Source organism: Puma concolor, chromosome B4 (assembly GCF_028749965.1).
Source record: "Puma concolor isolate L17-30 chromosome B4, mPumCon1.1.hap2, whole genome shotgun sequence".
In the NCBI taxonomy this organism is placed as follows: domain Eukaryota; kingdom Metazoa; phylum Chordata; class Mammalia; order Carnivora; family Felidae; genus Puma; species Puma concolor.
The window spans coordinates 9666256-9683400 of record NC_141673.1 but is presented as its reverse complement, the minus strand read 5'-3'; the positions used below and the strand labels follow the sequence as shown (position 1 = coordinate 9683400).

At 60.6% G+C, this 17145-nt stretch overlaps 1 protein-coding gene and 1 long non-coding RNA gene across 3 annotated transcripts; both read right to left on the bottom strand.

The window, feature by feature from the left end:
- Window positions 1–325: 325 nt before the first annotated feature.
- On the bottom strand, window positions 326–2875 carry LOC147578888 (uncharacterized). 2 transcript variants are annotated; one of them, XR_015253301.1, is made up of 3 exons: window positions 2643–2875; window positions 1916–2037; window positions 326–1795 (listed from the first exon to the last, which is right to left on the bottom strand). It is a non-coding gene; the product is annotated as an uncharacterized LOC147578888 (long non-coding RNA). The 2 variants fall into 2 exon arrangements; XR_015253300.1 differs by having other exon boundaries at window positions 326–2037.
- Window positions 2876–3097: 222 nt separating this feature from the next.
- Window positions 3098–6317, bottom strand: LOC147578887 (uncharacterized). Its single transcript, XM_086712247.1, has 3 exons — window positions 5728–6317; window positions 4644–4788; window positions 3098–3411 (listed from the first exon to the last, which is right to left on the bottom strand). The coding sequence occupies exons 1-3, from the start codon at window positions 5754–5756 to the stop codon at window positions 3274–3276; spliced, it is 312 nt and encodes a 103-aa protein (XP_086568373.1). The 5' UTR covers window positions 5757–6317; the 3' UTR covers window positions 3098–3273.
- Window positions 6318–17145: the final 10828 nt, after the last annotated feature.

Below are 17145 nucleotides of genomic sequence, written 5' to 3'. Positions count from 1 at the left end.
AGCCGGCGCTCGGCGAGTGCTGTTTGTTCTCCCTCGTTCCTGCCTCGCACTGAGTCCGTCAAGTTTACCACGCGGGAGCCAGCTCGGGATCCCGTGTCGGCTCCCGGGTCCCGTGGTGGCGCACGCTCAGGGGCCTCCAGGACCAGAGGCAGAAAGAGCAAAGGACGCGGAGGGGGGGCCCCCGGAGGGTCAAGGTGACCCCAGGCTCCAGCCCGGGGGACTGCAGGCGACCAGCTGACCTGGGGTCATCGTACAGGAGGAGGGTGCACGGCTCAAGACCTGCATGTGTTCCTTTCTCTCTTTCTTTCCTTCCCTTTTTTCAAAATTTAACTTCTACATTTTATTTTAATATTGTACATGAAATTCTACTTAATTACATTGAGGAAAACGGTCATTAAAAATCCCACCGCAGCCGTGGGTGTTAGGAGAGCCGGTGACATGGGAATACACACGGGGGACAGCCCTGGTCCCGGCCCCCCACTCCCGTCCCCCGCGCCCTGCTGAGTGAGGGGAGCACGGCTGGGGGGCCTGGGACCCCACCCGGAGTTCTGAGGCTCACAAACACTCAGGCACAGTAGAGAAGTCAAACGTCAACTTAAAACGTAGGGGAGAGCCGTCAAGATGGAAGAATGGAGACGTTCGAAGGGCATATGCCTCAGGCGCGTGCTGAGAATTCGTCCCCCACTAGAAAGAGAAGGCAGCCAGCCAGCCTGCCGCCAGTGGCATGGCTCCCGGCCACACGGCACACACAGAGCCGACCGGGCTGGCCACCCGATCACAGAAGAGCCCTCGGCCCCGGGTGACTGGCGGCTGAGTGGGCTGCCTGGGCGGCAGGTCCCCCTGACGTTTCCTGAGGTCCGGCGCGCATCCCCCGGGGAACCCAGGCGACCGCGCCGCACCAGGGCCGGGAATGTGCGTTTCGTATCCCGCTTCCCCCTCACCTTGCTGGGCACCTGCGCACGAGCTGAGTCCCACAGACATGCTAACTGTGGCCCTGCGCCTCCTGCAGCCCAGACGCCAGCCAGTTGCCGGATTCTGGAAGCCAGGGCTCCTGGGGGCTTCTGCTCGCTGTTTACACCCAGACCCTGGGGAGGGGCCCTCTTCCCTTTCACGCCACGTCCTGGCTCACGTCCCCTCCCTGGTGGCCCCAGGCTGCCTCCGGCCCACGAGCCCAGGAGACATTGGCTGCATCACCATCCCCGGGGCGCAGGGGAGGAGAGCCAGGAACCGCAGCAGCCTGTCTCCTGTCATATGACCCCAACTTTCACCCCCTCCAGGCAGCTACTGTCGCTGGCAGCCCCTTTATCCCTGGGCTCCTCCTGCCCCATCATCCACGGTGGCCCTGTGCCCTGCTTTGCCCCTCTGCCCCCCTTTCCTTCCATGTCTGTGTCACTTTGCTTGGCCAGGTCTTCCCCTTTGGGGTGCCAGCCCTCCCTGACTGGGTCCCGCCCTCCCCGACGGCCACGGCCATCTATCCCTTCCTCTCTGTCCCTCCAAGGTCTCTCCCTAAAGGATTCCCCTCCCCCACCCCTTAGGTCACTGTGTGAGGGAGGCTGTGACACCGTTTGGGCCCTGACAGGTGAGCAGAAGTGTGTGAGGAGGTACCGGGGACTCTTGCTGTCCTTTGGGAAGGCCTCGTGCACGCCCACCAGCAGCCGGGATTCCACTCAGCGGGGTCTGGATTCCACGGAGCCCGGCACGAGGGCCACGGTGAGCCCGGCGGCAGGAGGGATCCCGCCTGGGTGCCGGTCCCAGTCCCCTGCGCGTCCAGTCCCTTGTCTGTGCACCGCGTGCGCTGTGTCAGGAAGGGGCAGAGCTCGCCTTCTGGGCATGGAAGTCCCTCCCTCTGGCTTCCTCTCCGGGGCAGGCCAGTCAGGAGGGGTGAGGACTGGAGAGCCTCCCGTCCCCACCTGACCTCAGAGGGGAGGTTCCTCTCCAGCAGACTCCTTCCTCTTCTCTTGCAGAGCGTGGCTGTCACTTGCAGTCAGTGCTGCTGACAGGATGGCTTGTAGGAGGAGGTTTTTGGTCTCTAGATCCCTGGCCATACGGGTTGCCCAGAATCAATTACAGTAATTACTTCTCTAAACTCTGAAAACTCTTCTGACAGCGCTGAGTGCAATCTTCATGATGTATATTTGGAACAGAAGAGAGATTTTCAATGACAAGCAAACGGACTCAGTTCTTATTTATTTATTTTTTTTTTAAGACTATTTGCTCTGGGCTCATTGCCTTCTGCTGGCTTCATTACATCAATCTGGGGATGGCGGTGAAGGGCAAGTGTACGTTTCTTGGGAGGAAGTGTTTTATTCTGCTGTCCAACAGAGGCCTCCTGCGTTCTTAGTGGGACTGAGGCCCACCCTTGAGGCTTTCTGCTCCAGGACAGGAGGGTGAAGGTGAGTGGGGCGGGCAGTGAGACAGGTGGACAGAGGGCACACAGAAGTGGTCTGGCAGCCACAAAGATGGGAAGGGAGGGGGACACGAGGAGGTGGGGAAGCCGAGGCAGGAGGCCTGGGTGGGGCAGGGGTGGAGCTGGCACCCTGGGAGGGAGCAGGTGACCCAGAGGAAGAGGAGGGGGACAGGGAAAGGCCAGAGAGGACAGAATGGAGGAGGGCAGGGGAGGCCTTGGGGAGGAGGGAGCTCACCTGTGACCTGCAGCGTCTCAGCGAGGTCCTGACTCTGGGAGACCAGCGTGTCCCGGGGCTCGAAGGCTCTTCCCTGGTTGTCCACGAAGGGTTCCCAGCAGTGCTCAAACTCTGCAGTGGGGCGGGGCGGGGCGGGAGGAGAGCTGGGCCACAGGGTGTCTGACTCTCAGGGACAGGCTTTGCCCTTCATAACGGCGCCGCTGCCCTCTGTCCTCCGGGCGACTCTTTTCACCCCCGGGGCTCTTTCTTCAGCCTGCAGTCTCGGCCAGCCGGATTCCCCTCCTCTCGGGACACCCCACCCACGTCTCTCTTGCACGTCCGCTATTCTCCGGCCCGTTCCAGACTCCTCTCCTGGCCCCAACTCTCTCTTCCAGCACGCTCCGCTGTCCCCTGCCGTCCCAGGTCAGCCTGGCCTGTGCAGCCACCAGAGGCTTCCGCCAGGGATTCCACTCCTGCCCACGCCTTCGTAGCCAGTCCCCCCAGGCCTCTCCCTGCCCACCGCCCACCCCGGGAGCTCCACACGGACCGGTGGAGGTCATGATGGCGATGCGGGCCCCGGCCCCCCACAGGAGGCGCAACCCATTCTGAAATCCTTCCTCGGTATAGAGGTGGGAGACGAAGGGGTGTGGGGTCACGTGTCTGTTCTCCAGGACAGAAAGCAGCTCCCAGGCCTGGATCCGCTGCAGCCGGCACAACTCCGCGTGGCAGTCCGGCTGACCTCCCCGGGCAGGCCGAGCATAGAGGAGGCAGGAAAGGGTTGTGTCATTTGCTGTGAACGCGGGGGAGGAGGGGACCAGCGTGAGGAGGCCGAGGTCCTGGCCTCCAGCACAGAATTAGAGGAGGGCCCCCCTCAGCAAGCAGAGGGCGCAGGGTTTCAGGCAGCATCCAGCGCCCCCAGCGCCCCCAGCCCTCCAGGACCAGCACAGGACGGGGCGTTTGTCCAGCGCCCGGACCCGGGGAGGACTTGGCATCCTTTCCCGCTCACTGTGGTCTGTGCCACTCTGTCCCCGATAGGTCTTCATTTAAATTGTTGCCATTTCACGCATCGTGGGATTGGCATGAAGTTTGGCTTTTAAGCTATTGCATTCAAATGAGATTCAACTTGACTACTGAGTTTCTGGAGCCCCGCCAGGTCTGCGCCCAAAGGAGGGGGCTTCTGGATGCTCACCTAGTGGGGAGGGAGGAGGCCGGGTGGGCTTCAAGGTCACTGGCCTGATGCCAGGGAAGTGAGTGCATCCTCCAGGGAGGGATCCACCCCCCCCAACCCCACTCCCACCTGTGGGATACAAAAGGGCTCCCTGTGCAGTGACAAGGGGGGAGGGGCGCCAAGGAGAGAGGCCCCCAGGGTCCATGGGATGAATGTCACTGTGGGGGCTCCTAGGACTGTGGAGATTGGTCCAACCTGTTGAGGGAAGGATTATCAACCAGGAACAGGGGGCGACTCAGGTCGGGAGTGCAAGTGCAGATTCTGGGGGGGCGTGATGGGTACCCCGACACTGATAGGGCCTCCCCGGGCCATGCTGGCGTGGGGAACAGTGCCCTTGACGGGATCTGCAAGCAGTTGGTGGGGGTCCTACCAGAGCCCCCTGTAATGACGGGCGGGGGGGGGGATCTTTGAGAGCCAACAGGACTCGGGCTCTCTGGTGGGAGGCTGTCCCAGGCAGAGGCCTGGGGAAAAGCTGACCCCTTGTCCAGAAGCCTTTTCCTCTGTCCTCACCCTCCTTCAGAGGCACCGCAGGAGGGGAGTGGCTGAGCCCTGGGCTTCGGGTGACAGGGGCTGACGGTGCCAGACCTTGGGCCACTGTGACTGCTTTCCCATGGGTGGCCCCAAGCCAGCGACCACAGCAGGAACAGTCCCACCTGACTCCAGGCCGACGTGTAGCAGCTGCAGGGACCCCAGGTGACCGCTCTGGGGGACCCCTGTGTCCACTGGGAAACATCTCCCCTGAACGTCCCAGGATTGGGAGGCCCTGCGCGCTGTCGTCAGCCTGGGCCACTCACCTTATTGCACAGGATGTCCTTGTGTTGGCCCAGAGGGACCCCGGGGTCACCGCTGGGGAGCTCCGTCTCGTAGCAGAGGTAGGCCTTATTTGGCCACCACTCAAGGTGGAAGTTTTCCAAGAAGGTGTCCTTGTCCAGCAGGCAACTGCCAACAGGGGGGTGGGGGAGAAGGTCAAAGACCGGGGCCCCCCCGGAGGAGGGAGTGTCATCTTACTGACATATGTTTGGAACAGAAGAGAGATTTCACATAAGACGTAAAGATGCTTACAGCTTTAGAAACCTAAACTATCTCTTCTGGGCTCATTGCCATTTGCTGGTTTCTTTGGATCCCTTACCTCACACCCCTGACCCCTGCACCCCACATACCGGCCAGACCCACAGAGGACAGGCTTCCACTCGCTTTGCTGGAGCCACCCATCCTCCCTCTGGGACCCCTTGTGGGGGCTCCAGGGGGGCCAGCCCACTCTGCTCACAGGTGCCCCCCCCCACCCCCCGAGCAGCATGGAACACTCAGACCCTCAGATGGGGCCTCTCTGTCTGCTCGGGTAGGCTCCCATCCCACCTCCTGGCCTCGGTGTCCCATCCCTGTCCCCGCTGACCCACTCCCCTGGGGCCTTTCCCCCCAGACTTCAAGGGTAAGTAACCATTGCCACATAGTGCACCGAGGCCCTACACATGCCTGTGCCGAAAAAGAGAATACCAGAGACCATTTTTCTTAAACAATCATGGGAATTTCTGTGTTACAAAAATAATGCGTGCCCTTTGCAAAACCGAAATCGTAAAGCCAAAAGAGACTTCCTGGCCCACAGCTCCGAAGGGATTCCCTAGCAGCACGGATGGATTCCCTGGGGGGGGGGGGGGGCAGAGGAAGCTAAGGAGCGTTGGGGATGAGTCCCCGGGAGCCTGGGGAGGCCGGCCGGACAAGCAGACTGGGCATCAGCCCCAGGGGCACAGTGGGCCCAGGACGGGCCAGCAGGAGAGAGGCAGGGAGAGGAGGAGCCCTCAGAGGCCCGGGAGGAGACCTTGAGGGAGTGGCGGGTCCCCATCAGCCCGGAGCAGGGGCCATGCAGGGGGCTGGGGTTACCTGTCCCAGGCCCGGGCGCCAGCCTCCATGTCAGTCCCTTCACCGTCTCCGGCTCTCTGTCCGCTGCTTCTCTGCCTGGTCACGGTCTATGCCCTCCCCTCGGGGTGCCCTGTAAGGACCTGGGAGCCTTATATGCCATCAGAGCTCCTGGAAGCTGCTGAGTTGGCATCGATGGGCCCCACCCCTTCCTAGACTCAGGCCGCTCGTGCCACCCTCACGGGCATCAACGTGGGAAGAACTTCTCTGCCAACTGCCATATCCCTAAGTCCTCGGGGGCAAGTTTAGGTTTTGGTTTCTCTGTTCTGACAAAGGCCCTTCCTACCTGGAAGCCTCAAGGAGTGTCCAAGGGCAAAGGAGGTCCGGGGAGGGGAGGGTCTCTCTGGGCAGCAGGGACCAGCGAGGCAGGAGGCGAGAGGACAGGTGTCTGTACCCTGGAGGAAATCCCCGACACAGGACACGGAGCCCCCGGAGGGCAGGCTTCGGGTGACCCGTCCCTGAGTCCCCTTCAGCAACCCGTGCGGGCGTGGCCTGGCCCAGGCTCCCTGGGCCTGCTGGCCTGAGACATCTGCACACCCCGCACACGACACAACACGACTGGGGCGGGTAGGGCGGGAGCGTCTGGTCTGATTAGCCGCAGCCTGGCCTCAGCCCTGGTCCTAGGAACGGAGGAGGACAAACCTGTGCCGAGCTGTCCTTAGGAGCCCCGCCCCCCCCCCCCCCCCCCCCCCGTGAATGACTGCGATGTAGACATGGAGCATGTCACCTTTGTCCCCGCAGGAGAAACGCAAGGGTCCCAGAGGGGATGGGGCTTGGCCAGGACCCCACAGGGAGCAGGTGGATGCAGGGATGTAGGGATGCAGGCCTCCCACAGGGCGGCCACTGTGCTCTCTCCGTCCACCTCCAGGCCCCAAGGAACGAGGGGGAGTTTGTATTCCAGCCCCGAGGGGGAACCCTGAGCCCCAGCTGGCCGCCCCTCTGTCCCATGGACTCCCCCATTCTGGCTTCCCTTTGGCCACCTGGCCTGGCCCCACGTTCCTCTCCAGCCCTCGGAGGATGTGTCTTTCTCGGGGAAGCCGGGCAGCCCGCGCTGAATCACACCTTGGTCACCTGCACCGAGAGGCAGGCTGTTCACCCTCCCAGGCTGTCTGGTCACAATCCCGAGGGTGGAAACCTTAGCCGGGCGGCCCCTCCTTCTCGGGGGGGGGGGCACCCTTGGTCCTGGACCAACAGGAGGGTGTCCCCCCCGACCCCCGGGTCCTGTGCCTTGGCCCCTCCCATCTCCTCCACTCTCTAGCCTGGACTCTGACCCCTCGAGCGTCTAGGTGGTCTCCGGGTGAGAGTTTATCTGGCGGGTCCGATCCTGGTGCCCACACTTCCCAGGTCACAGCCTCCGCACAAACGGACCAGTCACACCCACATTGGTCCTGCCCTCCTGAGCCACAGCCTTCCTCCCTCCCTGCCCCAGGGTTGCAGAGACCAGTCCTGGACCCCTGAGGACTTCCCAGCCGGGTCCCTAGCTCTTTCCTTCCAGTGGGAAGGATGTGGCCCTGATGTAGTCCCAGCTGTCCCTCCGGACCCTCAAAGTCTCTCCAGTCACTTGTTCCACTTGAGTGAGTGCTGCTGGTCCCCGACTCCGTAGATTTCCCAGGTGGAGATTCCTGGGCACGAAGCCCCGTGCTGGGGCAGAGGGTGGCTTGAGGAGTGTGGGGTCCTGCAGCACCAGCCCCTGGAAGGAGGAGGGAGGTCCCGGGGAGGCCCTGGAAGGGCCTAGCCCTCCCACCACCACACCTCTGCCTTCCCAGGTGGCTCCTGCAGCCTGAACGCCAGCATCCCACTGGGCTCAGCCCCGCATCCCTAGCTCTCCAGAGCAAACGTGCCCCTTCGATCGTTCTGGAGCATCTCGTGGGGACACCGATGGGGGCTCCATTGCAGGGAGGACACTCTCCTTCTGCAGCCCCACGGGCAGTCTGCCTACTGGTCTAGCTCCTCTGCCAGCAGCTTCGAGGTCTCCAGTTCTGGAATATTCCCCCGCACCCCCCCTTCCCCGCCCCCCCCAGCCCCTGCCTGGCCTGATCACCCGTGCACTGTCTGCTCCCTCCTGCCACCCGGCTGCCCCCTCGAATGCAGACAAGACTGGCCCAGCATGTCTCCACGTCGGGAAGTTGCTTTGCAGTGAGTGACCAGAACGTAGGCGGTAAGAGGATCCATGTCCTGGGAAGACCAGAGGGCACGCCACCAGTAACAGGGTTTTTGCTCTTCTCCTGAAGGTCTACGTCGTGAACCACCTGTCTGAGTCAGGCCGTGAGGGGAAGGAGCATGAGGAAATACCGCCTGAGACCAAGGGGACTTCACCTCTCTGTTCTCATGCCTGTGCCCTTCTGGAAGGATTCCCACCCCAGCATCCTCCTGCACCCTCTCTCTGGAGGCAGCAGAGGCCCGGAGGCTAGTTCTCCCTGTCCCCATCTCCCTGAGCCGGTGGGGGGGTGGGTGGGGGAACACGCTTCGGTAAAGGCCACAGTCGAGACTAGTGATGAACTCTGGGTCCAGGAGTAGCGCTCAACACCGCTGACGTGGCAATGATCTAAAAGCGCGAGGCTACCTCAGTCCCAGGCAAGAAGTAAGAAGGAGGCGATTCTGTCCTCTCGGGGGAATGACAGCCCCCCTCTGCCAAGTCTGCCTCTGGAACGCTGAGTGAAAATGTGCAAAGATCCCTACGTCCAGCTCAAGATCTCCACCAAAGTGTGCGAGGGTCCAAGAAGGGAAGGAAGGATCTGGGTCCCCCATGAGAGTGGAGGCGTGGTCTCCTGAGCAGGTGCAGGCCATGCAGGACTAACCCCCTCCCATCAGGAAAACTGGGAACAGGGTGGGCTGCCCCGGGGGGAGACAGACTGGAGCCAATGGAGCCCAGGGAAGGTACAGGGCCCACCCAGCCTGAGTCTCTCTGGGACTCAAGCAATGGAAGGTCCGGTTAGTGTCTGGAATCTGGGCCAGGCTACTCTGTGTGAGGTCCCAGCTCTGTCGCCCTGTAGGTGGCCTCCTTTCCCTAGAGCCAGGTGGGAGGTCAGGCTGGAGGTGCCCAGCCCAGGGTTGAGTAGTGTTCCCAGGCTGTGTCGTGTCCCCTTTCCAGCACCTCGGGGTCCCTGTGTCATGGGCAGAACTCTAAGACCAGGGTCCTGGGGAGACAGGGTCCTGGGGAGATGGTGCCTTGGGACCCTGGGGAGATGAGGTCTGGGAAGATGGGGGCAGGTCTTCCTGGAACTGGTCCTCCGCCAGCACTGACTGTGGGGACCCTTCCCCAGTGTAAGGCCATCTGTCCTCTACCTGATTGCCCCCGGTGCCCAGAGTGACCGCATCGCGGATTTTTTTAGTGACTTGCTCCCAGCGACAGAGGTGGGGCCGCTGTCAGAGTCTAGAAAGCAAAACCAAAGGGCTGATGGGATGATGCATTTCTTCTAATAATTCTCCTTTAGGGAATGTTGACATCCTTTCAGTTCCTGTCATGGTGACAGTGCTTCTGGGCGGGTCTGCTGAGAACCCCAAAGCAGTTCCTTTCTGTGACATCATCACTCTGTGTGTGTGTGTGTGTGTGTGTGTGTGTGTGTTGTGGGTCCGGGCAGGTGCCCAGGCACAGCTGTGCCAGGCCCCACATTTGTAATGTATGGAATGCCTGAGTTCCCGCAGGGCATCCTGAGGTGAAACCACCAGCTGTAATCAAGCATAAACCGCCGGGCACAGATCCAGAAAGCCACGCCACCAAAGTCCCTGGGGACGGACACAGAACTTCCGCCACACCCTGACCCCCTGCGACCCCGGTGCTGCAACTTTGTGTCCGTTTTGCAAATACCTGCCCCACTCCTCTGTGGCGGGGGCTCTGTCTCTTGCTGGCCGCTCCTCTCTCCCTGCCCCTCTCGGGGCACGGCCCTGGACACCCTATCCTTTGCTCTGCTCCTTCCCCAGGAACTGGCCTGTCCTGAATCTCAGCGGTGACCACTCCGCTGAGGCCACTGTCGCCCCTGCCTCCCTCACGCCAGACTGCACACGGGATGAGCCACAGTGTTGGGAGCACGGGGTGGATGAACTGTGAGTTGAGTGATTTATTTTCTTTTTCAGACTAAAACACAACTTATTTTCTTTTTAAAATGTTTTTGATGTTTATTTATTTTTGAGAGAGAGAGAAAGAGAGGGGCACGGAGTCCGAGTGGGGGAGGGGCAGAGAGAGAGGGAGACACAGAATCCGAAGCAGGCTCCAGGCTGTGAGCCATCAGCACAGAGCCCCACGCGGGGCTCCTGACTGTGAAGCATCCCTATAGAGACTTTACAGGAAAGACTAAGGCTGCTGCTCAGACACTGGGGGTGCAGGAGGAGCACGAGAGGGGCTGCAGGAGGCAGGGTCGGCCCAGGAGACTGGGGGGGAGATGTCTGGATGGGGCTGCAAGTAAGGAGGGGAGAGAGAGAGAGAGGAGGGGTGTGGCCAGAGCAGGACCAGGGCCAGAAAGAAGGAGAGAGAAGAGCTTGTGGGAGGACTGCATCCCTACATCCCTGCATCCACCTGCTCCCTGTGGGGTCCTGGCCAAGCCCCATCCCCTCTGGGACCCTTGCGTTTCTCCTGCGGGGACAAGGGTGACATGCTCCATGTCTACGTCGCAGTCATTCACGGGGTGGGGGGGGGCTCCTAAGGACAGCTCCGCACAGGTTTGTCCTCCTCCGTTCCTAGGACCAGGGCTGAGGCCAGGCTGCGGCTAATCAGACCAGATGCTTCCGCCCTACCCGGGAGTCGTGTCGTGTCGTGTCGTGTGCGGGGTGTGCAGATGTCTCAGGCCAGCAGGCCCAGGGAACCTGGGCCGGGCCACGCCCAGGAAGAGAGAGGGTGGACAGTCCCAGAACCTGGGAGCCATCCCATCCTTTAATGGACAAGAGCTGGGTCCCACCCTGAAGGGCAGCTGGCGGGACACCCCATAATCACGGTTTCTCTCGGGGATTCCTTAGAGCCCCTCTAGGGCCGCACAGGGAACAAGATTGTCCGCGGGACTCCTGCCTGGAACATCTGGACGGTAATAGTGACCGACCGCGGGCTGTGTGACAGTTAAGTGGCCAGGGCTTAGGACGATGCCCGAGGTGGTTGTTCGCGGACACACGCTGGTGCTGGTGTGGAACAGGGGATATCTCTGCCTCAGTGGATCCCTCAGTCCACACAAGCTCCGTGGGTCCTGCCCATGCTGCTGCCACCTTTAGCAGCCAGGCGCAGGGAAGCCGAGCTGGGTGGGTCGCTTTGGGGCCTCAGTAGGTGGTCATGGCTGAGACCAGGACAGGCCCGGTCCCCTCCTCGGGTCAAGAGGTTTCCCTGATAGGGAGGCCCTTCCTCCCCAGGCTCCTCCTGTCCCCCTGCCCCTCCCCCGGGGCCTGGACCCTCCCTGTGGCTCCCAGTCATGTTTCCAGGGCTGGTGCCCCGACCTCTGGGTGTCCCCCGCCTTGTCCAGCTGCAGGCGTGCCGGGGAGTGCGCGAGTCCCCAGAGGGGAAAGGGTCACAGCCACGTGAGGAGATGGATTGAGAAGGGACTCCTTTCCCTCACCTGACATTAGCATCTACCTTTTGTGGCAAACTGGGGCCTGTGTCCTGGGCTGGGCTCAGCCATTTAATGCCTGAGCCTCTCCTGATTTACCCGTCTCAGCCTGGGGAATTACTACTTAGCACACTTTGTCTGGAGGCAAAACCCTTGTTCCCCTTTCCCGAGGTTTCTAAGGCAGGATGCTCTAGATTCCAGATTCACACCTGGGTCTGTGCAGACCCACAGCCAGCACAGCACGGAGAGAACTTTCTACGACAGGCTACATTGAGTTACATGAGGATGTGCAGAGTGGGGCAGAGAAGGACACAGGGAAGCCGGGATTTTTAGCCTGGAGGGGAGTGTGGGCTTGGCCTGGGGGAGTGCAGAGTGCCCTGAGGGACACTTTAGGGCAGAGGGAGGGACTGTGACAGGGCCAGATCCCAGGGAAATGTCTGCAGGGTCAGGGAGGGGCAGGGTGAGGGCTGGTGGAGGTTCCCAGCGAGGGGACAGGAGCATGTGTCACCTGGAGAGCTGGCGGGGAGGAATCCTTGTCGTCCTGGAACACTTGAAGCCATGGGGCCTGGAGTCTGGGTGTGTGGGGGGGGTGGGGGGGGGGGGAGGGTTCCAGACCCACGGAAGCTATCAGAGCACCACCAGTGATGAACGCCCCGTTGGCTTTGACTTTCAGGAAAGCAACAAGTGATTTGGAACCTACGTAACTAAAACAGGATTCACACCGCCTGCTGTCCTACATTTTCACCTGCTCAGTCTGTCTGTCCTCTTTGCTAGGAGACAGTCCGGGAACTTCCATCCGAGTGACACCCTGAGCAGGCTCCGCACCCTCCCTGGGGACCTTGGCCCCAGTCCTTCTCTGTGATGCCAGCACCCTGTCCCGTTCGCAGCAAGGTTTCCAGCATGATCCAAGCAGGAGTCGGGTTCCCCAGGCCGTGCCTGGCTGCGGAACATCAAGAGGGGGCGGCATCTGAACTTGGCACTAACAGGACATCCTGGAGACACACAAGTGACATGGTAGTCCCCGCCCCAGAAGGAGGGTGATCTCTGCTCGCTCCTGCAAGACAGATGTCTGCGTGTCCTTAACATTTAAACTGCAGAAAGGACTAGGTGTTTGACGCAGCACAGGGTCTCTTGTTCTGGATGGAAAAGGAGAAGTGAGTGGGCTTCTCTCAGGGGGCAAGGCTGGGGGTGGGGAGCGGGGACAAGAACAGGGAGCCGAGCCCTCATCTTCCAAAGACGGGAGGCAAGGGAGGCCCTGGGCGGCGGACTGATGGAGAAATGGAGTTTAAGCCGGAGAGGGTGGAACTGAGGGTCAGGGAACAGCGGTGTCCCTTCGACACTGGGAGCAAGGGAGGGGAGATCCGTGGTGCCGATTCTCAGCATCAGCAGCGAGGTCAGACGGGGTGGGTCCTGACCCAGTAGCACAGGCGCAGCTGGTAAGCCTGTGACGGACCACACGGTACAGCGAAGTGGCCAACGGTGGTGTTAGGCAGGTGCTGAGTCAACAGGAAAAAGACACAACGCTGGGTGTGGTTTGGGGTTTTTCTGTCGCTGTGATTTTGTGAGGGTGCGTGTCCTGACCTTAGTACCTTCTCATTCCCTTCTCGACAGGGACACAGGCTCTAGAAAATGCTCTGTAATGAATGTAATAGGAAATACCCGAACTAAAGCGATATATGAAGGTGATAGGAATCCACAGGAAAGCAGTGACTGCTTCCCCCTGACCCTGATCGTTGGACTTGTAGAAATGCCACTGGGTTCACGGGGCTAGAGAAAGGGCTAAGGTAGCGTGTGGGGGATGGTGACGCAGCCAATGTCTCCTGGGCTCGTGGGCCGGAGGCAGCCCGGGGCCACCAGGGAGGGGACGTGAGCCAGGACGTGGCGTGAAAGGGAAGAGGGCCCCTCCCCAGGGTCTGGGTGTAAACAGCGAGCAGAAGCCCCCAGGAGCCCTGGCTTCCAGAATCCGGCAACTGGCTGGCGTCTGGGCTGCAGGAGGCGCAGGGCCACAGTTAGCATGTCTGTGGGACTCAGCTCGTGCGCAGGTGCCCAGCAAGGTGAGGGGGAAGCGGGATACGAAGCGGTGCGGCGCAGTCGCCTGGGTTCCCCGGGGGATGCGCGCCGGACCTCAGGACACGTCGGGGGGACCTGCCGCCCTGGCAGGCCACTCAGCCGCCAGTCACCCGGGGCCGAGGGCTCTTCTGTGATCGGGTGGCCAGCCCGGACGGCTCTGTGTGTGCCGTGTGGCCGGGAGCCATGCGACTGGCGGCAGGCTGGCTGGCTGCCTGTTGAAGAATTCGCTCTTCTCTTTCTGGTGGGGGACGAATTCGCAGCACGCGCCTGAGGCATATACTCTGGTTGTGCGTCTCTGGATGATGCCCTTCGAACGTCTCGATTCTTCCATCTTGACGGCTCTCCCCTACGTTTTAAGTTGACATTTGACTTCTCTACTGTGCCTGAGTGTTTGTGAGCCTCAGAACTCCGGGTGGGGTCCCAGGCCCCCCAGCCGTGCTCCCCTCACTCAGCAGGGCGCGGGGGACGGGAGTGGGGGGCCGGGACCAGGGCTGTCCCCCGTGTGTATTCCCATGTCACCGGCTCTCCTAACACCCATGGCTGCGGTGGGATTTTTAATGACCGTTTTCCTCAATGTAATTAAGTAGAATTTCATGTACAATATTAAAATAAAATGTAGAAGTTAAATTTTGAAAAAAGGGAAGGAAAGAAAGAGAGAAAGGAACACATGCAGGTCTTGAGCCGTGCACCCTCCTCCTGTACGATGACCCCAGGTCAGCTGGTCGCCTGCAGTCCCCCGGGCTGGAGCCTGGGGTCACCTTGACCCTCCGGGGGCCCCCCCTCCGCGTCCTTGCTCTTTCTGCCTCTGGTCCTGGAGGCCCCTGAGCGTGCGCCACCACGGGACCCGGGAGCCGACACGGGATCCCGAGCTGGCTCCCGCGTGGTAAACTTGACGGACTCAGTGCGAGGCAGGAACGAGGGAGAACAAACAGCACTCGCCGAGCGCCGGCTGCCCAGCAGGCTCTGTGCCTCGTGCCTGAACGGACGCGAGCGGAGCGGCTCTTTGAAACCCCCCAGCCGTGAGGACGGGTCCTTCCCAGGCGCCCTGCGCCCAGGAGGAAACAGAGGCTCTGGGGTCAGAGGTCACAAGCAGAGCTGGGGGCTGACCCACGTGCCCACGTGCTCGGCCCACGGGCCCCAACTCTGAGCCCGGGAAGGTGAGGAAAGCCTGAAATCGGGCACCCAGGCTTCTTTGCGAGTAGAGAAGTGTGTGCGATTTTACGAGCAATATCCTTATCTCCGATACAACGTTCAAAAAGAAAAAAGAAAAGGGCTCCCTTCTAGGCGGAGAGGAAGTGATACAGTCTCCTACCGGAAACTATCACTTCTCAGAAAGGAAGTCCACATGTCCTTTAATTTAACAGGCAGAACTTTCCAAACAATCTAAATCACTCCCGTGTCAAAATACAAACCCACCATTAAAATGTTTTCTTAAAAGTTTCCGTAAGTAAAGATTTAAATGTGAACGCCCACTGTCCACTCCCCGACTTGAGAAATGAAGACAAGAAAGCCGACTTCGACCCCGGAGCCTCCCATCTCCTGTCAGCTGGAAAGTTCGAGAAAATCAGTCCCCCCTGACTTCCAGCACAGAGCTAAGCCCAGGAATATTCTTGTGTTTCTTCTGCCTCATTTTGTTTTTGCTTAATTATCTTTGCATCAAAGACCATAGAGGGTAGCCCTCAAAGGCGTGTGGTCACAGATGTCCTGGGTTCAACACCCAGCTCTTCCCCCTCCTACCTGTGTGGTCTCGGCTGAGTGACCAACCCTCTCTGTGCCTCAGCACTGGAGTCAGGAGATTTGAAAGAGTAAAGGGAGGAACACAAGTACAGCACTGGCCTCAGGGGCAGCCTCTGTACCACAAATCATCAGCTGCCCTTCCCTGGAAACCCTACTGTGCGCACAGTTGGGGGCCTGCTTTCGCCCACACATAGCATGACACACACATTCCCCCAAGTTTTAATATGTGTCATAAAAGGAATGCATACTCTTCGAGTATTGAGACAACGGCATCAATATTCAGAAGGATGTAGAATACTCTATGTACGGATGGGCCCCGATTCAGGAGTGGGTATGCCAGTCCCCCAGTGGAGCACCCTTGGGTCCTTTCCCAGTGTTCGGTACGTTCAAGAAAGCTGTGGCGCTGAGTTTTAGAAACGCTCTGCCATTTGGACACACGGTTGTAGGAAATCCCAGAAGAATTTGATACTGAAGCTTGGTGCACTTTGACAGACTTCCCCATGAAAACCTGCTTGGAGATCCTCTCCCGGGTTGGCCCAGAGACGCGCCTGGTGAGACCCCTGCCTGCGGTCCCCCACATCTGGGGTGTCATGGCAGGGGAACAACAGGACCGCCCCGCGGCTTGGGAGGAGATCAGCCCCAAACCAAGTCCTGGCTGCTCTTCTGGAACAGATCTGAGCTCAGATCACTCTGATGTAGGCCCCACCTTCCACAGCTGGGCTTAGCGGAGTTACCCAGTTAGAGGGTCCCATGTTGGCCACCTAGGGCTGCTTGCTAAAGGAGTAGGGTTTCAGGTTGGGACCCATGGGGTCAGAGGTCATGGGCAGGGGAGAAGCCCAGTGGACACGGGGATCAGTGGCCTGGGACAGGAGGCCTGGGGACAGTCATCACACAGAGGGGGGCCTGAGAGAGGGAGAAGACAGCCACTGGGTTTCAGGGGTGACCACGTTCCCAACTCCAACAGAGGAAAGCATGGCCACAGGGAGCAGCTGAACTCAGGGCACATTGGCCCGAAGGCTGCCAGCGAAGGCAACGATAGCTTCCCAAGCTCGTGTCAAGTGGTTGGAGACGCAGAGACAATAAGGCAGCTGCCCGGACCCCAGAAAGCCCTTTGCACCCCTCTTTTTATCTCCCCTCTCTGGCTCCAGATGCTCGGTGTCCCTGAAGTCTTTAGCTTTCACGGACAGGTGGCACAAAGCTCCCCTACGCTGCCATCTGGTACAACGGGCCAGTGACACGCATCTTGCTTCACATCGATGTCCTTCACAGCCGGGCGCCAGGCAGGGACAAGCCCGGACGTGGCCGATGTGCAGGGGGAACGGCGAAGCTCTCCGGTGGGCTTTTCACAATCATATACCCATCCTCCATCATGCGGGAACAGAGATGGTAGCAGTGTGGAGGTGGGTGGGGCCAACCAAGGTGGAAGGCGGTCCTGGGCCGTGCCCTCAGCTGAGGGGCCAAGACCAGACTTCAGGGTCCACAGGCAGGTAGAAGGGAGTCTGTGGGGTGGAGAGGTGGGGGTCACCTGGACCCTCCCCTGTCTCCTCCAGACCCCGATCTCCTCGAGGGCGGGACGTGCCTGTCCTTTCCCTGCATCCCAGGTTCCTGCCGGGGTGGGACCCTGAGTAGGGGCTCCTGGGTACCTAGGAATGAATGGCTGAGGGACCCAGTGTAGGACTCAACCAGTCTTGCCCTCCCTATGTGCGGAAATCCTGCCACGTGGAAACGTGTACGTGTGTGCGTTCTCGGAGGGCATCCTGGCGAAGCTGAAAGTGCACAGGTGCCCAGTCCCATGGGGCATTTCCCGAAACCCTGGTTGTGAATGTGCCCAGACCTTGCCCACGTTCCTGACTTGAGCCCAGGGACCTCAGCCTGCGGACTTTGTAGCCCGGACTCCACTCCAGGTGGTCCCAGCAGATAGGCAAGAGCTGGGACCTGGCCCAGGGCTGGGGTCTCCTCGGGGAGGGGGCCCTGGGGAGTCAGCTGCCCAGCAGGGGCAGTGGGAAGGGCCCAGTCAGCCCCAGAGGGAGGATTCTGGCCCACGCTGAGT

Coding starts and splice junctions, on each gene's coding strand:
- LOC147578887 (XM_086712247.1), bottom strand. CDS start 5,756: ATGGAGGCTGGCGCCCGGGCCTGGGACAG. Junction 4,789..5,727: donor GGCGCCCGGGCCTGGGACAG/GTAACCCCAGCC, acceptor CCCTGTTGGCAG/TTGCCTGCTGGACAAGGACA. Junction 3,412..4,643: donor AGGACATCCTGTGCAATAAG/GTGAGTGGCCCA, acceptor CCGCGTTCACAG/CAAATGACACAACCCTTTCC.